At 41.1% G+C, this 23,068-nt stretch overlaps 1 protein-coding gene across 8 annotated transcripts; it reads left to right on the plus strand.

Annotated features, from left to right (window-relative positions):
- Positions 1–143: 143 nt before the first annotated feature.
- On the plus strand, positions 144–20,448 carry NFYB (nuclear transcription factor Y subunit beta). 8 transcript variants are annotated; one of them, XM_064513563.1, is made up of 9 exons: positions 1,046–2,705; positions 3,353–3,451; positions 7,454–7,639; positions 10,959–11,052; positions 11,603–11,733; positions 13,758–13,955; positions 15,944–16,025; positions 19,053–19,132; positions 19,338–20,448. In XM_064513563.1, exons 4-9 carry the CDS (start codon positions 10,959–10,961, stop codon positions 19,368–19,370), a joined length of 618 nt encoding a protein of 205 aa, XP_064369633.1. In that variant the 5' UTR covers positions 1,046–2,705; positions 3,353–3,451; positions 7,454–7,639; the 3' UTR covers positions 19,371–20,448. The 8 variants fall into 8 exon arrangements, with proteins under 8 accessions (XP_025973709.1, XP_064369651.1, XP_064369636.1 ...); XM_026117924.2 differs by lacking the exons at positions 1,046–2,705; positions 3,353–3,451 and adding an exon at positions 144–278; XM_064513566.1 differs by lacking the exons at positions 1,046–2,705; positions 3,353–3,451 and adding an exon at positions 171–306.
- Positions 20,449–23,068: the final 2,620 nt, after the last annotated feature.

Below are 23,068 nucleotides of genomic sequence, written 5' to 3' on the forward strand. Positions count from 1 at the left end.
CCCCGGCGCGGCCGCCATCCGCCCGCCCGCCCGGCGCGGCGCGGCGCTGCCCTGCCGGGCTCCCCCTCGGCCTCATAAAGGAGGCGGGCAGGGCAGGGGCGGCGGGAGGGGGCGCGCTGAGGGGAAGAGCCGGCGCGCGTGGCGGGGAGGCGGCGCGGAGGGAGGGCAGGCCGGCTGCGGGAAGCGAGGCTCCGCGCTGGGACTGGTTCCTTCGCAGCCATTTTCTGTCCAACCAAACAGCCGATTTGCGGAGGGAGCCAACCAGGGCCGCACTGGAGGTTTGTGCCTGGCTCCGGCCAATGATTGGTAACCGGTTCCACTGCAGGCTCGAATGAAATGTCCGTCTCCCTCCCCGGGCCCCGGCGCTGCCGCCGCGCCGCCGCCGCGGGGACCAGGAAGTGGGGGCGAGCCGCCCCCGGGCCCCGCCACCGACCGCTCGCCTCTTTGTGCGGCCGGAGGCAGCGGGGGCCGCCCGGCGCAGCGGGGCCGGGGAGGCGGCGGAGCGGCGCGGCGCGGGGGAGAGGCGGCGCGGCGGCGGGGGGGGGCTTGGCGGGGCGCCCGGGGCAGCCGGCCTGTGGCGGTGCCCCCTTTCTCGGTGGGGCCGGGCGCGGGGAAGCGCCGCGTCCCCTCGCTCCGGCTCCATTTTGTGGCCTAGCGGGGGGGAGGAGGCGGGGACGCAGCGCGGGTGCCCGGCGGCGGGCGCTCGGCCTCCCGCGGCCGGCGCCGCCTCGGCGGGGTCCGCGTCGCCCACCGCCGGCCGCGCTCGGGCTGCCCGGGGGCGGCTTTGCGGCCAGGCCCGAAGGGGGCGGGCGGAGGGGGCGCCTCGCCGCTTTGTTCCCCCGCGGCCGGGCCCCGCCGCGTCCCCCTGCCCTCCCCCGCGCCGCCGGCGGCCGCGGCCCCGCCACCACGCCCATGGCCGCCGCCTGCCCGCGGGCGCCGCCGCTGCTCGCGGTAGCCGCTCGGGGCGGGGGGAGGCCGCGGTCGCGGCCCCGGGCAGCCGCGCCGTGAGCCCGGGCGCTGCCGGCGGCGGGCCCAGCCCTTGGCGCAGCGGTGACGGGGCGGGGGGGGTCTCCAGCAGCGCCCCCGGACGGAAAGCGGCTACTCGGCGGGCGGCACGTGTGCGGCCTCCTGTGCCCGGGGCAGCCGGGAGCGGCGGCGCCCGGCCCCGCAGCAGCTGCGCCCGCTGAGCGGGGTGGTCGACAATAAAAGTTGCCAAATGATGAGGAGAACGCTGTTCTGCTTGGTTTTGGAAACGCAGAAACTCAGCGCGTGATAGCAGCCGAGTAGCCTAGCCATAGGTGCGAGGAAGGCGCTTCGGCGTATGTGGAAACGCGTGTCGAGGTTGTTGGGTTAAATAGGAGGGTGCCTGCGCGCCCCTGACCTGAGCAGGGTTGCATCACTGAAGGGTGCAAAAATCAGGAAGTGTGATCGGTTGGCTTGCTGGGCCGGGAAAGCGGAGCGCCCTGGGCAGGTTAACCAGTAATGGTAAGGACAGGTAGGAGCGATCTGGGAACTTTAACGTTTCTTAATATCTGTAAAACTGTGCTGCGTTCGGTAAGCGATCCGAGTTGCCTCCTGCTTCGCTGTGCCGGCCGCTGCACCGTCCTGAGGTCACGCAGGCAGTGATCCTGAAAAGGAAGAATACTGTGTAGGGTATTTGTAGGCAGTCCTGTTGGACAGGAAAATAATCAAGGGTTTCTAGTAACTCTTCTGCAGCTTTTAAGATACTCAAGATTAAAGAATTGTACATTATAGATCCTTTTGGAAGTATAATACTACAGCAACAACAACAAAAATCAGTCAACTTCTAGTTTTACCATTTTATTTGAGGCTTAATGGAAAAGATTTTGTGCTGTAAATAACTGTCCTGTTAAAAATTATTTAGCAGCTCTGGATTGGTTTTGGGAGGACACGGTAGTCTTCAACAACGACCTGAGCATTTCTAGGTGGGAGGGAGGGAGATGGAAATCTGGATTTCAGCCCTCTCTTACATGTAGTAACTAACCTTTGTCTGTCTTGCTTATGGGGGAGGGGGGAATTGGGCGGCAGGAACTCATTTGTTTGTTTGATTTGGATGGAAGTTTTTGGCAGTTAGAAAAAATAATCTTACTGCTGTCTCAGAGAAGACCCAGGCAAAGCAGTAGCAAAAAGCAAAATGGAAGGAGATGCTTTGGGCGCTGTTCACAGTCTGGCTTTAATTGGCTTGCAGGAGTGGTGTTTATGCATAATCATTAGCATAGCGTTCCTGAACAATAAGCTTAGTGATTATTTTGCCTTTTTATTTTTTTTGCCCCTTATGTGGCCTGTAGCTTGGCAATTACAATGATAAAGGAGGTTCCATCGCTAATTCTCTGGGAAATTCAAGATGGTTTCACCTGAATCATTATCTGTGAAGTCTGCCCGAGTTGCTTATGCTCTGCACAGATCAGATGATTATATATGGTCTTGGCTGCTAGCATTTACAGCTATGAAATTCTATTTAAAAGAAGTTAAGAATACTGGATATTGCTCTTTAGACTTAAATATTTGACAATTAGAGCAGTTCAAAGTTTAACAACCTCTCATTCATAGTAATAAATACATAAAGGTAGGCAGTGTACAGAATTTGAGAAATAAAGATTGTTCAAGATACTGTGAAGATATGAAATGTGAAATATAAAACTGCTTTGAAGTCTCATATCTGGCTTTGTCAAGATTTAAAAAAGGTAAAGCTCGCAAGGCTCCTCATTTAGTGTTTTTAAAATGCAAGTCTGTAATGTGACTTCACTTCAAAATCTTGTTTAGAAAAAGGTTGATTTTCTCTTTTCAGTACTATTCCATAATATTGCTTTCCATAATCATGATATTTAAAAATTGACATTTTAATGTCAGAATGCTTATAGAAGCACAGAAACTTTCCTATATATACGCACACTAAACAATGTCTATAGACAGTATTGTTAGAACAAAATGAAGTGTCAGCAATTTTGCTAATTTTGAGTGAAAATACTGGCTTGCCCTGAACTTGCCTTGCCTTATTGCTTGGGGGGAATAAATTGTTCTTGACATGTTCGATGTATTACCACAATGAAAGGAAGACGTAAGCTATCTGCAAACATTAGCAAATTTATAAAGAAAAAATCCAGGATTTGTGGGTTACTGTTTTAATAAACAGATAACCTTAGTTTTTCACTGAAGATACTAGGACAATATTAAAAACTTAATGTAGGAGCTGATATGGCCCTTGCAGTCAGTGTTCTTGCAGCAGGAAGGAGCTGCTGGTGCTGTCTCTTCAGCACTGCTGCTTTGTTTCAGCTTCTGCAAAAGCATTTATTCTGCATGGATTCCTTAGTTTGTCTCAGTTTTTTTCCAGCTTTTATCTCTTACTGCCAAGAAAGAGAAGTGATGGAAACCCAGACAGTTCCTTCAGCTTGCCCTGTATCACTGTCATACTAATCCATTCATACTTGAGGTAAATGTATACCTTGTTAATCCACCTGTATTGCAACTAATCCTGCTTGTGAACGGTTATTTAGGCGTAGTAAGGAGTTGGCACTTACTTCAGTACAAATGAAGTGGCCTGTGACACTAGGGCTCATGAAATGAGCCACATAATTTTTGGCATTATTGCTGAAAATACCAATGTATGGGGTGGGGGTGGCAGACAGGGAGGGCAGGTGGAAGGATGACGAAGGCCTGTTTGGGTTTCATGAGGGAAAAGTTTTGTTTCTCTGGTCCTGGAATCTGGTTACAGGCTAGATGCTGACTAGTGTTGGGGAAGCTGTCAGGTGCTTTTAACATCAGTTTGCTTTTGCTAATGTTACTCTGCTGTTAGCAAAACCACTGAACATGAAGGATTAGAGAAGCTTGAGAAAGACTGTGCAGCATCTGTTTGTGTGTTCTTGGCACATACCAAGGGGTTTTAACTTTAAATTTTTGCGGAACTGCCGGAATGATGTTCCTACATCCTGTGAATGCATTTACCTGTCAGTGTTTCTTGCTCTAGGAAATACTGCTTTGCTACCAGGTGAGAATTCAGTAGGAAATTAGGTTCTTCAGCAATCCATGAAAATAAAGGGAAGTAAAAATTGCATTTTCAATTAAAAATTCATTCTTTATATTGATGTAGAAGCAGCAAGTGAGGGTGCAGAAAGCTCAAAGTTATGCACTGTGTTACAGGTGTATGTTTCCTTTGATAGGAAGGTATGGTGGCCAATTAATCTAGGATGGCTGAAGTGGGTACTACCTGCAAGCTTTAGTTGCTGCCCAGTTTCTGTGGCAGGGACAGCTGTGAGAAATGTGTTCCAGCTGCTTCAGTTTATTGTACACTGCTTCCTGCTGTCCCTCTCCACGCGTAGCAATTTTGGGGGAGAGACAAGGTGGATAAATACTGTGTTAAGTGCTTAAGTTAGAAGAGGTCTTTGGTTTCCCTTGAGAGACCAATCTTGCAAGTCACTTTCAGGTAACTTCCCCATTTTGCAGGCAAAAATCTTTTCCTCTAGTTTTGCCCTTTTATGCTGATCTGTGTTTAAGTCCTTTCCTCAGTGTTAATGCTTCTGGGCTTGTATTCTTCCTTAGTTATCTGTGGCTCAGCTAAACGATAACTCTTCTGTGAAAGAGAACTCTTAAGTAGCTCTTGCATCCTGTTTAATCTTAGTCATACTGAGGTTTTCTTAACTCAGCATAGATGTATTCTAGGAACGGTCTCGATTGTGGGCAGTTGACGGAAGCATTTTTTTAAGCAACCCCCAGAAAAATTTCTACCAGATGGCAAGTGAATGTGCATACAGCTTTACACTGCCAGTTATCATTGAATTTACTTCAGTACCTTAGTCTGAAATGTTTCCCTCTTAATGTATTACTCTGGTTACTTTCCCTGGACCTGTTAATTTGAGTCTTCCTAGTAATGTTCTTCTCTACCAGAGTTTAAAAAAACAAAACCCAAAACCAGCCCATGCCTCTGTGTTGCTGCTTCGTATTTAAATGGTTTTTGCAATGTATCACTGAATATTTGCATGAGTGTCCTGTGCTTCTTGCTTTCTCTCCAACATCATTGGTAAAATCAGATGATGGCATGGTCACTTCAGAGTGACATGTTGTCACTCCTGATTTGCTTAGTTCTTAGTCTTGGTTCAGTTAATATGTGTACATATATGGAGGTGCTTTAGTGTTTTCCTAAAGAAGGTAGTGACTTGCATGATAGATTTTTTGGGGGTAGTTTTTTTTTTCCCCTTGCTTGTTTGTTTTTCATATTTGCATAGAACATGCTACTAAGTCAGTGTGCTGGAAGCCCTTCCCCTACCCCCATGTGATTCAGTAGCCATACAGATGTGGGAGATAGTCTTGTATTAAAAGACATTTGTAACATCTGCATGCTGAAACTCCCATGCAGATAGGATATATGATCTTGAAATAGCTGTCTCTTTCTTGAAAGTGCAGTTGTAATGGCTCCGGGAAGTCACGTAAACTCTGAGCAGAACACTTAGCCTCCTGAACCCTTGAGGATTAAATCTTCCAGGATTTTTGTTTACGAAATTTAGCATCCATTTCCATCCAAACAAGTTGCTTTTTGCTACTAAAAACGTCAGTCTTAGAGGGACTGTCTTTCCAGTTTTCCAATGACTTCAGTTACTGTAGGTTGAATGTTGTTTCTATGCTACATTGTGCTGCTGCATTTTTAGAATAACTTCAGTGAGACTGAAGGCTTAAAAAAATGGAGGTTAATTAGCAACAGTGTATTTGCAGTGGTGTTTTCTCAACATTGGATTGTGTTGTATGTATTATGGACCTTGTGCTGGGTTGATATTCAGTGTTAAATATGTGGCAGTTTAAGTGGTTATGTTTGAGTTTTAAACATCTGAAATTAAAACTGTAATTTCTGAGCATGTAACTGATCATTGAGATAATTAGGATAGCAGTGGCCACATTTTTAGATAAGGTCATGTTTGCCATCTGCAGGGCTCAGAAAATATTAGTAGGGTGACTAGATGGTATATTAAGTGAAGCTACTATTTTCAAATGCGTAGATCTAGATTTGAATTAAATAATGAATGAAAATAAATCTGACTGATATTCTTCCATGAAACTTATGTTGAAGTAATGTTCAGAAATGCCATTCCTTTTTTCCCTCATGAGGGCAGTCAAGCAGGGGAACAGGCTCCTGGAGAGGTTGGGCAGGCTCCATCCTTTGAGGTTTCCAAGACCAGCTTGGATAAAGCCCTGAATGACCTGGTCTGATACCAGAGCTGACCCTGCTTGGAGCAGGAAGTTGGACTGCAGACCTCTGGAGATTCCTTCCCACCTGAATTATCCTGTGATCCCAGCTTAGGACCTGGTTATGCTAAGTGTTCAGGTGTTACGCAGACAGAAGGGTGTGTTACACTGTCCCTAATCCACTCTCTCAAGGTCGTCCTGGCGGCTAAAAAGTCTTTCTTAAAGTAATGCCCACAGAAGTAACTTCAGCTGATGTTACGCTGTCGGTGTCTAGTCTCCATCTGAGACAGATCTACCTGTCTCTTTTGCAAGCCCTTTCTCTAACTTAACTAGATTTTGTTAATCTAGTTGCTGGTTTAGATTCATTATGTTGATAAGCTTCCACTCAAACAGTCTCGCTAATTGTCAGATAACACATACTTTAGGTAGAAATGGAAATGAGTATGCAGAAAAGAAGAATAAAAACAAAGATGGTACCTGGAGGATGTGTTAGTCTAATGAAGCCAAAAATTCTATAGAGATGCAGCAGACATTTAGAAGAGATTCAAACAAGAGTTGTCTTTTGAAGATGAGGGGGCTTAATGAACAGGCAGATGGAGCAGAAGGTGGCTATTTGTTTCCTAATATTACTGGGACTTGATAATAAAGATTCAGATTGAGAATCCTGCAGGATGGGTGAGCAGAAACAAGTGAATTATCACATCACTGCAGAAATTTGAAGAATATTGCAATCCTGAAAGAAGGAAACACTGCAGAGGATATGTTTCATAGAAGACCAAAAAAAAAGTGAAGAAAAAAAAAAACCTCAAGGCATTTACAGTAGAGCTGTGACTGAGTGAACTTGAAGTTTGTGGAGTCCCTAATGCCAGGTTAATTCTCACATGGATCAGAGAGCCAAAACTGAGGACAAGACCGCAAGGAAATCCTGGCTTAGTTTTAGAGGTAGCTGTTGGAATTTACCAAGCTGCAGAATAAAATCACTTAAAATTGTGGAAGGAAAAGAGTGATAACGACTATTTTAGTGATGGGCAATGTCACTTGAACCTTTCATGATCCTTGCATTATGTTTAAGTCCTTTAGATGAGTGGGTGGGATGGAGATGAGGGGCAGAGTTCTCTCCCCCTTTTTTTTTTGCTGTTTCTCCCCACAGTCCTATGCATGGTAAGACTAGGAAATGTCCTTGAGGAGTTTCGTTCCACTGTGGAGCCTGTGCTGAGATTTCCTACCCCCGTAGAACAACTTCCTTCCATTCCCCCCACAGCTGGCTCCACCGGGAGGAGAGTTATCACTGGCCAAGGCTAGGCCAGGATACTACAGTCCTCACTGTCCCTCCTGCTGGAGCAGAGAGAGGTGATGGAGCTGCCGTCCTTCTAACTTCGAGGCAAGCAGAGGCCGATGGAACTGAGTAATGTGGAGGAGAAGACAAAACCCGATGTCTTAAACTGTGGTAATACTGATGTCTAGTAATTCTGATGTTCTTGATGCACAAGATTGTGATACTCTTGCAGTGCTGCCATGATACTTATCGTTACAGCAAGCTGAGTAAGCAGACTGCAGATCCTTTGGAAAATAGAAAAGCAAAGTTAAATCTCCAACAAGGAGTTTGCAAAATGCAGACAAAGCCAACTGGCATGAAGGTTGGCACATGGGAAGCAAATGCTTAAAATGTTATCCTTCCTTTGGATAGAGCTGCTATGTAAGAAGTGAAACCATTTTACAAAAGCCTCTGAAAAAGGATCAGAAGTGCTTTAAAAGAAGCAATGTGTGCATGTGTGTAATACTCTGTACAGTGAAGAGGAGGTAGAAGAGGTTTTTCTCTTGAACAGCTCCTGAGGCTACATCCAGCTGTTGTAATACTGTCCTGAATGTGAACAGCACTCGGGTTACTGGTGCGTCTGTAGCCAAGTGTAGTCCTGGATGTTGCTTAAAGGTTTGCAAGCAAAACCTAGTACTTCTGGCCACAGACAAAGGTCAAGTTAGAGAGAGGTTAAATTACTTGTGTTTCAGGGTAGGTATAAAAATAAGACAAGATTGCCTCTCTCTTCTGCCTGCTCCTGGAAACAAGTGAAGTCTCATTGGGAATGACCATGCTATAGTTAAGAAAAAAGGCAAACCAAGAAAACTTCCCCCCAAATCCGTAAGGCCAGACTGGCTTGACAAAACTAGCAATGATTGTCAGAGTATCTCTACTCTTTCTTGTTCACCTCTACCTTTTGGGGCATGAGTTGTTACTGCTGCCTCCTGCAAAGACACCTGAGGTATCTAGACAGCTGGGGTAGGTCAGATTTAATCAGGTTTTACATCTCACTGTATATACATCTCACTGTATTTTGACAGTAAGGCCAGCCACTCTGGTCGGAAACAACTGCTGGAGGAGGAGGAGGGAGGGATGGGAAGTGCAGGTCAGGAGAAGGTAGAACTAAGTGAAGTGCAGAATGGAAGAGAAGAACTAATTTTCCAGCAAACAGGTAAATAACAGAAGGTTAACAGAATTGTTTGATGTTAAACGTAGCCAGGAAAAGTTGAAATAAAGGTGAATCTGATGCTGTGTGTAAATGGGTTCAAAAAGATCTTTGGATACTGGAGCCAACATTGAAAGAGTTCTGTGTGTGCTGGGAGCCCCTGTCACCATAGTTTCTGCATTATTTCCGTTCTCCAAAAGTAGCATTATTAAAGTATATAACTGCAAAAATACAACCTTATGCTTAAATAAGGAAACTGATAGTTGTGACACATGGGAGTTAAATGTTCTACAAAGTTTTGTTTTTTAATATACTAATTTTCAAGGCATCTGCAACTGGAAAAATGCCAAGATTGTTCAAAAGTTTAAAAAAATTGCAGAGTCAAATCCAAATTTATATTTGGCACTACTAAAATAACCCTTCTCAAAGTGGAGCTGTTGTCTGCCGTGATTTTGTATAGGTCTTAGGTTTCTCCTGTGCAGCTGATTACAGTGATTATAAGAATTCATTATTCCTGTAAAAAGGCCAAATGTAATATGGTAACGGCTAACATGGGCTGAAGTGTTTGCTCTTGCAAAAATGCATGTGTATGTATACAGTGACAAAATGTGGATGTAAAAGGCAGTGGTCTGTTAGACTGCTGTTTGCTTGTGGGAAGTCCTTACTAAACGGGTGCAAACTTTTAAGGGAAATAGGAGATACCTGCACCTTTTTGGCCTCCACAGAAAGAGGAGGCATATTGTGCTCAGAGTTTTCAAACTGTAAAAGGGCAGGCTGCGGAAGAGCCTCTGGGTCATGGCTGTAGTTTAGTGCAGTACTGTGAAAAACCTACGACCTGTGGTCTTATTTATTTATGAAGTAAATAAGATCACTGAGACTTACTGATGAATGACTGCCAAAAATGTTGGTAATTATGCCCCCTTTGAATGGGGGAGGATAGGATATGCAGGCCTCTCTCGGGGCTCCTGAGGCCAAAAAGTGATGCCTGCTGGGAGGTCACCAGGATCTCCTCGAATGGGGTCTGCAGCCGGGGGGAAACGCTGGCTCTTCTGGCCTCCGTCTTTCTACTATACTTAAATTACCTATTAAACTGTGAACCAGTCATTAAAGCTACAAGGAGAGGACTTCTCTTGAGCTGCCGCGTATTGCAAGAGGAGCAATGAAGGATGCCTGAGGAAGTGGTAGGAGAAACAAGGCAGGATGGAAGTGTGGAAGGCAAAGGAAAACACGACTTTAAAGACACCTAGGAGTGGCTGATGCCTCAAGGAGGATGAGGATGCAGAGCTGGTCCTGAGGTTTGGCTAGGAAAAGTTTCGTCAGCTGATCTGACAAAAGCGGTTTGGGTGGAGGGTGATGGCAAGTGAAGGGTGCACTTTGTATAATAACTGTAGGTAAGGCGTTTGGCGAGCTTTGGGCTGGGATTAAGTTTAGAGGGATGTTCAGAAAAACGAATGCTTTGACCTGTTCTGATCAGGCTGTCATGGGAATGACATAAGGTTGCTGTGTGTATGTGTATATATATATATGTATATGTGTGTGTGTGCTGCGTGAATCAAACATTTCTGTGCATGGCCTGTGCCTCCAGGTGAATTTTGGGGGAGCGCCACAAAATAGTTTCACTGTCAAAAGCAACTAATGGGTAGTTTTCCCCAGACTACATTTTGAAGACTCAGCTGAGCTCTGATTCACAGATGAAGTTTAGTTGGGGTTTGGTCCTAGGCTCACAGAGTAATGTCAAAAGCAATTCATAGTCATGTAAGAGTAGTCTAGGGTGACCTTAGAAATTTCTACTGGAAAAAAAGAATGAAAATCCAATTGTTGCAAGTTACTTTCCAAGATGGGGGGCGGGGGTGGGTTAGTTTGTGACTGCCCATGATTTTGCTTTTTAATCATAAAGCTGAAATATTTGACCCTGATGTGTAATCTAGGAATGGGCTCTAGATTGTTCCATAAAGAAATTTTATGGAAGTGTTAACCTTTGTGTTAATGAAATACAGTAAACTATTCTTCCATTAGATGATGATTGTTCCTTTAATTTAGCTTTTTTTTTTCTTATGATAGTAGTACACTGCAAGAATTGTTCTTTAGTATGTTAAATCTGAAGGACTGATTGAAGTCAAAACAATTGAAGTTCAGTAAATGTGAAAGAGAATATACTGTTCTCAAATGGCAAGACATTTGCTTATACTTTGTATAAATCGGTCTCATATTTCAAAGTTAATTAAAGTGCTGTTTTTCAGTAATGGATGCACTTACGGCATAAAAAGAACAGGTATCTGAAAGGTTTGCTTCTTCTGGTTATAGATGGATGGTGATAGCTCTACAACAGATGCTTCTCAGTTAGGAATTGCTGGAGATTATATTGGCAGCAGTCACTATGTGATACAGCCTCATGATGGTAAGAAACATAAATACTATTATTTCTCTCTATGTATGTATTTCCTTCCACTTCTTGTATACTTCTTTGCTGTCTTCTGTAAAGCCAGGAATTTGCAATTGTTTGTGTTCATATTTCCTCACCATATAAAACATTTTTCATGCAGTTTGAAGATAGGCTTTGGGTTTTTCAATGTGGACATTGAATCCTTGCAAAAAAATTGTTTTTGATGTTCTAGGAAAGAAGTTTTATTTTGACATGACATTAATAATGCTTTGTGGTGTTGGAAGAGAAATGTTTATAATAGCATTTATAAATCCAGTCAGCAGCTACATTCATTTATGTACATAATATGATAAAGATGATATAGAACACCATCATAGGTACCTCAGTGTTATATCTGTTTTTTTTTTGTTTTTTTTGGTTTTTGTTTTTTCTTTAATTTCTACAATGTTAATATTTTGGGCTTTCAGAAGTTCTTTATCCTTCAGTGTAAGATTTTAAACTTGACTTAATTGTGGCCAATTGTCTATCAAATACAATTTCTACTAACTTTCCTTTATTTCATTAGACACAGAAGACAGCATGAATGATCATGAAGATACAAATGGCTCAAAAGAGAGTTTTAGAGAACAAGATATATATCTTCCAATTGCAAATGTGGCGAGGATAATGAAAAATGCCATACCCCAGACAGGAAAGGTAATATCCTTATCTGATAAAGTATATTAATGAGTTTCGTTCATACCTCTGAGTGAATTTGAGCTAGTAGAACAATACCTTTTTCCAAATGATCTTGATTTATTGGAGGAAAGCCTTTCCAATAAAAAAAAAATCTAAGCAGAAGGTGCTTGAGATCAAGTCCCTTTTTGTTAGGTTTCTGAAAGCTTTTAGTAACTTCCATAATCATAGTATCCACAGCAGTGCTTTTCATAGGGCTTTCAGGAGCATTCTTTTTTGAAGATGTGTTCGCTGAAGTTGTCATAACAAGTCAGACTTGGTGGCAATCCCGTATCAGTAAGAATATTTCCTATGCAATTCTCTGCTGTGGAATTTAATCTTCTACTTTTGCTGAAGTGTTTAAAAGTTGGAATAAGTGAATCATTTTGGATGAAATAAAAATCAATTCCTCAGCCTCAAGGAAGGGGAGCGGTTAGTTTTACATTGCCAGTCTTTGCATATCCAAATGCCAAAATGACTTAAGACACCTGCTCTGCACAATGTAGTCAGTAAGGACTGAAGGACGACTTTAACTTCCTACTTCTAAGAATAGACTTTTTAATCAATTCTGTTGACCTGATAACTGTATAAGCGTTTGAACGTTCTACCTGTTATCTTAAACCTTTGCAGGGCTATTGCTAAGATCAAAATGTTGTGTAGTATTCAGATACTACTTGCTGTTTCTCTATTGTATTCCAATACTACTTCTTGCCTCAGTAACTTTTCTTCTAGCTAAAGCTGATTTTTTTTATAGATTCCTCTAAATAGAAGCAAGAGATAACTTACTTGCATCTGCTTGTACTTTGATAGCGTTCAGGGTTTTCTGGGTGTTACATTTATCTTTGCTGCAAAAATCTCTTCACTAGTCCATATTGTCATAAATTCTTAGCAATTAAGATGAGATTTTTCTCAAGAACTTAGCATATGGGATGCCAAGCTATCTTGAAAAATCAGGGAGGTTTTTGTGAAAAACTGCAAGGGAAGCTGTTGGCTGATGAGTACTTCTGAAAATCTGGCCCTATGTGTCTGAAAATATCAGAGGAACTAGTGAAGATACTGTTTCTGCCCTTTTGTATTACCAAAAGAAAAGTGTTCTTCTCATTTCAAGAATATGAATCTTAATCATTTTAATCCTTCAGTTGGCTCCTGTTAACTCTCCAAATAATCATGAGCAACACTTGCTGTTGTTGTAAGTCAGGTAAATTACTTTTATCCAATGGAAAACCATAATCAAATTTACTTATTTATTGTTGCCTGGGGTATATGTTCGTTCATTTGAATTCTCATTTAGAAAATTGTTACCAGAATGTTAAAGTGTTAGAGAGGCTTGCTGCTAGGCATATGTTTTAGTCCCTGAAATCCAGTCAGAATAAAAATACCTGTCATTGCCCGATCTGGAGGAATGTACTGCAGTGGTTGTATGAAGTGGAAAATGAAAGTGGACTATGACATTGCAATGAACAGGATTAAAGAGAAGATGTAGGTAAGCAAATCCAGGCACAGTACTGTGCTGCATCTATACATACAAGCTTGTGCAGAATGCATTTAGGAGTTCAGGAGATCCTAGCAGTTAGCTGTGCTGCCTGAAATAATAAAATTTAAAATCACTGAATAGTAAAACTGTTAGAATTACATTGCAGCTGTGCTTACATAGAGCAGTGATGACATCCAGTGGTTCCCTCACATACAGGTATTGCCTAAATAGGTGGTAGTATCAGGTTTTGGGGTGTTCCCTTTATTGTCTAGTGTATTTTTCTGGGGCTGAAGGTGGAGGATCTGTGTTGGTCCCTGCTGGCATACTTTAAGGTGGTATTTCAGGAATATGTAGGTGCAGTAGAACCTAAGGCAATTCACCTAAGGACCAGGAGAGTTGACGACGTGCAAATAAGACTAAATTCCAGGAGCTGTTAGTTGATTTGTACTCCAGGTGAGGTCTCTGAGTGTCAGTCGCTTTGCTTCTGAGGATGATCTTGATTTATCTTTTGGTGATGCTTTTTCCTTATCAGATTGCTAAGGATGCAAAGGAGTGCGTACAAGAGTGTGTAAGTGAATTCATCAGCTTTATAACGTCAGAAGCAAGTGAGAGGTGTCACCAAGAGAAAAGAAAAACGATCAATGGAGAGGATATTCTCTTTGCCATGTCTACCCTGGGATTTGATAGCTATGTTGAACCTTTGAAGTTGTACCTCCAAAAATTCAGAGAGGTTGGTAAAGTGTATTTCCTCATTGATTTAACCTGTTTGTGTTTATTCTTAGCTCCCTGTCATTTTAACTGAATAATGGCTAACTTGCACAGTATCTCACAACTATTATTAAGGACTGATGTAATTTTTAAAAGCATTCCAGAGAATATCTAGAGAAAAAGGAATAAGTAAGCATTTTGATTAGACTTGCTATTTCAAAGTAGTGAAAACTTTCAACTGAATAACTCTTCTAATATGTTGCTTGTAGTAAATCACTCTGTTCTTTAAAGGTGCTTATTAAGAATACGTAATTTGATCTTTGAGTACAATTAATAAAAATACCCTAAACTGCATCCTCTGAGAATCTAGTGTAATGCCTACTATTGGACTGGGCTTCAGATCTGCAAGGGAAAAAGCTCTTATTCAGACATAAGACACTGTCTGCTATAATGTTTTATTAATCTGGGTTTTAGCCTGTTAGTTTGCTTTCAATATCTAGTACAAGGTAGGCATGTGATACAAGCAATTTTCTTTACTTCTGCTCTGTCAGAAAGTGACTTATTTTTTACAGCAATCTAAACTTTTTGAAATAGAACTTGTTTCTGTTTGGGGGCTTTTTGTTCTATTTTTTTTTCTCCTCTTGTCTAGAGACTGAAGAGAATTGTGTTCTTTCCTCTTTACCTGGGTATTCTGTTACCACAGAATACCAGATTTGACCGAGGAAATCAAAGGCATTTCTATCCAGTGACCTCTGTTTCTCACAACTGAATGGAGAAATTGTTCAGGATTAATACAATCCTGCAAAAAGAACCCCAAACAAATACTATGTTTTTAATGTGGATCATTTTGTCAGCATGGTTGTATGGTTTTATTGGCATGAGTGAAGCTGGGATTTCTAAATTTACACTGCTTTAGAAAGAGGTGTTCTTTGGACTCTCTTTGTTCTGTAAACCATCATTTTCAATTAATGGGGTCAGACTTGGTAGTGATATGTAGCTTGCTTGATAGCACGTGAAGCTTCCTTTCCCCAAAAGGTCATTTGCTGTAATGCAGCATTAGAGGGTGTTTAACTGAATGAAAGGAGATGCAAGCTAAAAAGTTTGAATCACTGCAGTGTACTGTCTTTTTCCACTTCTGTCTAGCAGTTGTGTATGTTGTACAAGTGCTGTGTGTGCTTTAATTAAAATTGCAAGTGCTGCCTAACCTCTCTGGAAAAGTCTAAAGTGGGTCTATTTTACTTTCATTCTGAAATGTAAATTGTTTTGCAGATGTGTATGTTGTGGTAGCAGAGTAGTGGGGCTGGTTTTTTTAGTATTTGGTTTGGATGGTTTTGCCCATCAGTTTTAAACCTCCATTTCAGCTAGCTCTGTCTACAGGGTACTGTGTGTAGTAAAACATTTTCATTCTGTAGTTTATGTATGTATTCTCAAACAGTTGCAGAGTACACTCTTCATAGCTGTAGTACTTTCCTAGGTGTTCTTATTTAAAAGCATAGATCATAAAGCTTTGTAGCTATAAAACTGCCGAGATGACTGGGAGCCTTGGCTTTCTCTGCTGATATTCTTTCTGGCTGTAGCGGTTGCTGCAGGGAAAGAAATCCAATATCTTGGTTTTAAATGTCAACTCTTATTTGTATGATGATGGCACTTGCATATGGTTCATAAGCAAATGTCGCACATTATCAGGCGTTCTGAGATTCTGTAATTTCTTGTAAACAGTCTAACTGTTCCTTCTGGGTTACTACAGATCTCTGACTTTCTGCAGAACTTGAAAGCCTTTCCTAGAACTACACAATCTTAGTTTGCAGAGTTTTTGTTTCTAGGAATATGGCTAAGATTAAAAACACCATTTTATACTGTGCACATCGTTAACTTTTTTTAACAAATCTGATTTAAAATTTCTACTGCTGCACAGTGGCTCTTCTACAAGTTCTGAACATTCGCTAGAGGTTTCCCAAAACCATTTCAAGTGACTGTAGTCTAATACAGACACTAATTTTATTTTTCCAGGCAATGAAAGGAGAGAAAGGAATTGGAGGAACAGTTACAACTGGAGATGGTCTAAGTGAGGAGCTCACAGAGGAAGCATTTAGTAAGTACTGTTTTTCAAATGATTTTATTATTATTATGGCTCTTCTAGAAATAGCACTTCCTCTAGACATCAAAATTCTTATCTGAGGAACACATCCTAGACTGACCATCTGGGTGACACGCATGATCCAATGAGACTTGCATTTGAGATGTCTAGAGGATAATCTGTGCTCTCATTAAACCCTCCACAGTCAGTACAATTTGTAGTCAGAATGAACTAGCATAGTCATAAATGCTGACATTGGTGGTAGATTCTAGTAATAGTTAATGTCAACTGTGGCAGGTTTTTAAATGCATAAATTAGTGCTAGTATTTTTCTCTAGACTTAAACACAGGTTTTGATGAAAGGTGCAACTTTTATTTTTTTTTAGTGGCTACACATTTGCTCTTGCAAGATTATCAGGAAAAATGTAAAACTCAACTTGATGACTTGAAACTTCAATATAGGGGTTTTTGGTGTTTTTTTGGTGTTTTTTTTTTGTTTTTTTTTTTTTTGTTTTTTTTTTTTTTAAACTACGAAAGAAGGCCTGATCTTTGTGGAGTCTTTGGTATGGCTTTGATTTTGTTGATGCCGGATTCTTAAAAATCCATTATGTGTAAATGCTAAGGACTGGTAATCTTGAAGCTGGTACAAGAAGAGTTAGGAGATGTAGCTATTGTCATATCCATCGATGAGATTTTTTTTCCCCCCACCCCCAAGTATCCAATAAATCTTCTGTTTAAAATGATTGGCAAACTACTGAACTAGCAAAAATTTGAAACCTGAGGGCTGAAACAACCTGTTCAGGTCCTGAAACACACTTTGCTCCCCATATTGATGACTTTGGCTGTACAAAATATAATACAAACTCTTAGAGTCTTTGCTAGTCTGGAAGATAAGCTCAGAAAACCTGCTGGAAATTAAGAATCCAAACCCAGATATTGCAGGGGCTTGTAGAAAGCTTTATTTTTTTTTTTTAGTATTACATTTTCTTCTAATTTTAAAATTGAAGATTAGGAAATATAACTAGTAAACTTCTATCAGTACTCAATTTATATCTAGTAGCTTTACTACTTCAGAAGTAGTAGGGCACTAACACAACTATAAGCCCAGTTTATTTACCTTGGGTATATAACTAATGGTTTCTGAACTGGAGCTATTGGAAGTTTGGCCAGCCTGGAAGGTTGTCGTATCAATATATAGATATTGTTCTAAAAGCTTTGTTTTGTGCATATTCTGATCTACTGTTCAGGCTTTTAAAGTGCAGCTCAAGAGTTGAGGGGGAAAAATAGTTGGAAACTTTTGCCTGTGTCTTTGTCCCGTGTCTTGTTTCAAATGGGCAAAGAGACAAATCCCCTACAAGTTTCTCTGCTTCTGGGAAGCTCGTGCTTCATTTAGCCCGAGTACAATACCCACTGGAAACCAGAAGAAAGGAATCCCCTCCCGTCTGTGACTCCTCTGTCCACTTCCCAAATTTGATATGCTCCACGTTAAGTGGCCAAAGGCTGAAGATCTGCTCCTACTCACTTTTTTCAAATTTCCCAGGCCTCGGAGCCTCAGCATGTTCTGTGAAACAAGCCTGCTTTGCTGTGCTTTGAAAAGAGCAACTTTGGAAGAGAGTATTAAGACCGGGCAGGGCACACAGATGTTGCAGTAGCCAAAGGGAAGGGAAAAAAGAAAAGTTTCTGTGAAATAACTTGTGTTGTGCCATGTGCTGCAGGTGTTTCTCTCCATAGGCGCAGTTGTAGATCCACTCAGGACAGCAGTCTCGTTGCAGTAGTAGTGTAATAGCTGCGCTATGGTAGCATAGCCCTTAGCTCTTCATCCCTCCACAGCTAGGTCAGCGGCCTGGTTTTGAGCCATACTGGACATGGGACGCTCACACTGAGGGGCAGTAAAATTTTAGAACTGTCAGAGCCATTTATGACCATGGTCTTAATGTATCTCTTGACATGCAGCTTATATTTGTTGAAAGTTAACACAAAGAAGGCAAGAAAAAGTGAACATCAGCTTTCAGATTGAAGCTGTTAGGATTTTACTATGTTTTGAGATTTTTCTGGGTTTTGCCTCTTATTCATACATAGTATCTGCCATACTTTAAAAAATCCCACTGTTTGTCCCCCGGTGGCAAATGTTATGCTGCAACAGCTTAATTTACGACTTAAGAGTTTTGCTGCTTTGCTCCCAAGCAACAGCTGTAACAATTACTCTAAATGCCACAGAGCTCAATGTATGTGCGACTGTAGGGGTTTAATCTTAGAATATCACTCCCTGTGTTTTGTCTCTGAAATGTCAGATGTACTTTTTACTCCATTTATTGACCTCTTCTGCCTTGTATGAAATTCTGAGCCCTTGCGCAGTACCCTGAAGGGCATGCTGAAGTCATCCAGGCTAATGTCAGGTCTTTGGCTTCCTATCAGCACCTTTGCCTCTGGCAGTGTTGTGTGATTTTTCCCCCCCCCCCCCCCAACCTTTCTTTTTTTTGTCATTGCCCACCTATGTTCATCTCTGCCACCTTTCATGCTGCTTCCCCATCAGTCCCTGACGTATCCTCTTTTACAGAGAAATGTAACTTCTGCACCGAGTTCCTCATTTTGTTTAGGCGTAAGGTTAGTACTTAAGCATACATGTACATGAACTCAGAATTCTCCAGGTTTCTCAGGATATTGGAGATTAAAAAAATTCCTGCAGTCAGTACAGTAAAGTGCTGGAACACTGAGAAAGCAAACTCCGCTCTAGCCCCCATTGTAATGCTGTGCATGTTCCACCTCCAAAATCTGCAATGAAAAACAAGTTGCAATCTTTCTTTTAGATTATTTGCTGCAAAATAAAGTTGAATTTTTCTTAAGTGCTAATGGGAATAAACTTTACATGGAACGTTTAGTAACAAATGTGACTGTAGCAGTTTGGACTACAGCTGTCGTGAGAGGAACTGTTCCATCGTCCTTGGGAGAACCAGATGTTATTTAATGGTGATAAACACTTCAAACAAGGCTCCATGTATCCTGCAGTTCTTGTCTAACTTTCTTAAAATGCTTTTTCTTTTAGCTAACCAGTTGCCAGCAGGCTTAATAACTACAGATGGCCAACAGCAAAATGTTATGGTTTATACAACGTCTTATCAACAGGTACTGTATCCTATCATCCACTCTCCCTTTTGCTACTAAAATTCAAACCATGTTTCAGCAGCCCTTTTCTGAAAGATAAGAATATTGATTATATTTAGTTCTTTGGCTGTTGTGCCATTCAGATACAGTGACATTGCAAGGCTGCTAACTGATGCAACTTCAGAAAAGGTTAACCTGAATGTAAGCTTGCATTTTCTTTCTCTAGATCTCTGGTGTTCAACAAATTCAGTTCTCGTGATTTGAAGAAAACTTTGGATCTGGAAACGTCAGACAAAAGCTGTGCAACTGTAACGAAGAGACAGTTTTAATGACTGGTGAAGAGATTTATCTCTTTGTATATTAATAGCTGTAATGTAGCTACCTGAAGCTTGACTAATTGAGGTGTGAATTCTGACTCAAATCTTTTTCATGAATGATTTTAAAAAAATTGGATTTTAAAGGTATTAAAGTATTTTTGTTTTGTACAAGAGTTTGTTGCTCTGTATAACTCCTGTATGCATTGTATATTGCAATTTATTACTGTCAGAGATTTGTAGACAGTTTCTTATTTTCATATTGAATCATGTTACTTTTGTAATTCAGGTAAACAGCTGGGTTAATTCATGTTTACCCTTTGAATAAAATTGCAAGGGTAAAGTTCATTTTTGAATGCAAGTTGCCTTTATTATAAAGATTGAGTTGGTCTTGGTTATGTAATTTGTCTTGCATGACAACCTCAACTAACTTTACATGTCATTGTATTTATTGAAATTTTGAAAGGGACTTTCTCATGAAACTAGCAGCTCAGAAGAATTGCTACCACTGTTTTTTATGTAATGTTAGAATTAAAAAATAATCCAGAAACAAACAATTGTTCTGTTACATCTAGAAGCTTAGAGCTCTATCAACAGTGTTAATTAAAACACTGTGTATGATGCAGGTCTTCATTTCATTTTTTTTTTTTTTTCAGTCTCATTAACTCTCCTTAGACTTATTCTGTTATATTTAAGGTAGTCTTTGTGCTACTGAAATGACTCTTCCTTTTTACGTATCTTTTTTAGAATCCAAACCTTCGAATTCAACTGTAGTGGGGGGGAGGGGGATTTTATAGTTCTTGTGGTAAAAGACCTCATTTTAACTTTTTACTGAAATGTTTTAAGGTTTCTTGTGAGACTATGGGAACTAAAATGTGTTAGCAGCTTTCTCTGTACAGGCTGCGTGCATGTGCGAGTGACTGAAACTTTGAACGAGTGATAACAAATCTGAAATGAAAGACTCAGACCTCTAGTTTGCTGTCTCTTTCCTGGTTTTGCAATAAACTATACCTAGATAATGTAGTTCTGTATATTTAGTGAGCTGTTCTTAGTAATACTGCTGTTTCTTTAATAATTGGGTGGTAATTTTGCTAGATACAGTGTCTCTTAGCCTGTGAAGATAGCGGTGATAGTTTTAGTAATATATCCTATTCACACTGAATTTTTGGGACCTTTGATATTTTTACTCTTTGCAGTGGGCTGAAATGTAATATAATAATTTTCTTTCCACGTACCTGTCATTAATTTAAACAGAAAAACACACCTTGGATCTGTTGCCCTATAATTTCTTGCTTGTTTTTGTTTGTTGTTTTTTACCAAGTAACAATTTAAACCTTAATATTGGAAAAATAGCTTAAAGTAGGTCATCTAAAAAGTCTGAAATAGCAGTTCTTTGCTACACAAAAATTTGATGTTTGTGCAGACTTAACCGGTGTTTCTTGCAAATCAACGTCCTGCTAGGAGAACCTCTGGAGGAGACTCTGGTGATCTGGGTGGTGGTTCTTGAGTTTTGTGACGATCTGTCATTCGTCAGCAGCTATGACTAAACAAATGGAGTTTTTCATTAAATATACAAATGAATAACACAACCACTGCAAGAGCCCCTTCTGTTTGTATTCCTTTTATCTGAGGCCATCATATCCTCTTCTTGATGTACCCAAATTTGCAATGGAAAAGCTGTGATCACAGCTAAGGAGAAGCCAGAGCTTTGGCAGCGGTACGTGCAGAAAGGGGGTGAGGTTGTCCGCCGCGTTTGCCCAGTGCCAACTGAATTTTTCACAATCTGCCTTCTCTTCTATGCATTTAAGTTAAACTCTTTTTTTGAGTTTGTGATTTACATATGAGCAAAGGAGCTGATGCAGCTGATTTTGGTTTAGCTTTTTTTTTTTTCCCCCTGAGGTCCAGGAACAAAACTGCATCAAACCTGCTCATTCACTTCCTGAGAATACACGTGTGGATGGAAGGGGCCACCACTTTCTGTTTGATCTCACTATGAAACTGTTCATATAGTGCAGTTTGCAGGGTGATAATGTTGTGCTGATAAAAACAAATGTGGTTCCATTTATGGAAATGATCAAGGAAATACTCAGTCATGGGAGTTGGCACAGCCAGTGCGGGTTTCATATTTGTTTAAAAACTGATAGGTATTTTTAAAACTCAGACTTTACAAATAGTTTAGATCAAAAACAAGACTGGCTATTCCTGCTCTATCCCATCTGCTTCCAAAAAACTGCCATCTTTGGCTTTCTGAATTTTTTGTTTGAATTAACGTAACCCAGCATTGAGCTTAAGCTCAAGGTAGTAGTGGCAGTCTATGCTAAAACTTGGAGAAACGTTACTCAAACTAGCAATCGTGTTCAAAGATCATCTGTTCCCTGCCCAGTAACTTCTAGGTGCATCTCTATGATGCATAAACACTTCAATCCCGTAAATGAAAGAATTTGTTTGACTTGATCTTTCTGATCTTTCTTTGTATGGTGGCCGTGGTGTTTTTGAAAGCATAGAAAACTCCCATCCCTGGTGAAAATGCAGCCATGACAGGAGATAATCTAAACAAACTTTTTTTCCCACCTTGCATTTTCATTACAGGCCTAATGGGAGCTGGGGCTCTGCCTGATTGCAGGTATGGTAAACACACACATCTCACTTTTGTGTTTGTTCCTCTGTTCTGATCTCTGCCGAACACTCAAATGTGGCTGTATGGTTCTGTATGGTTTAGCCAGGGCAGAGAGGGACCTGTGGCCTGAGCCAGTACATCCTAAATTTCAGCTGGCATGTGCTTCTCTGCCTGTAGTTGCAAATCACCAGGAATCATGTAGGTTATACTTTAAACAGCCACCTTGCTTGAAATGTGCTGTGACTATACTGCGAGTCACGTAAGGGTTCTCGGCAATGGTTAGTAGATGGTCCCTGCTGCAGCGCTTCAAGGCGATGCTCACTCATAATTTATAAGCCCATACAGATACAGAAACGGGGAGATTCAGTTCTCCTCTTCAGCAGAGGGGGAAGCATATGGCCACAGCACATTCACAGAAGATCCCTCAATACAAAGCAACATGTAACAGCAAAGCAGTGAGCGAAAGGCTAGTGTTTTCCCCAACAGCTAGCTGTCATGATAAGAGTTGGCAGCAGCCTTGTTTATAGCTATAAAAATTTTCATTTTGGAGAGTTTTGAATGTGATTTAACATTACTGTTAAGCCATGCAGGTTTGCCTCTTCGGTTATATTTGCGGATGTAAGACAACTTGTTTGTAAATCACTGCATTCCCAGATTCACAGACAAGACTTTTTCCAACTTTAATTTGTATTGACTAAAATACAGGAAAGGAAGCTTTTCAATTCAAACCTTATTTTCTGATACTTGTAAATTAAAACCTTCTAGCAGATTCTAGGATGAATAATTCTATGGAGAACTGTCTTTTATTGTAGGGCCCAAGTAGTCTGTAGGAAGAAGTTAAAGCTTGCTGTTGTAGAGAAAGGTTTTTGCTATATTCCCCTTTCAAATTGGTCCAGTGAAAAGACAAGGAATGGTAGTGAAAGGATGCCTTTTGGCTGTGGTACAGTTTTAGGACATGTACCTGGTTGAAAACATAGACCAATTGCTCCTTTTTGAAAAGAAGGGATGTTGTGGTACAACCATCCC

The sequence above is a fragment of the Dromaius novaehollandiae genome, chromosome 1 (assembly GCF_036370855.1).
Source record: "Dromaius novaehollandiae isolate bDroNov1 chromosome 1, bDroNov1.hap1, whole genome shotgun sequence".
NCBI lineage: Eukaryota > Metazoa > Chordata > Aves > Casuariiformes > Dromaiidae > Dromaius > Dromaius novaehollandiae.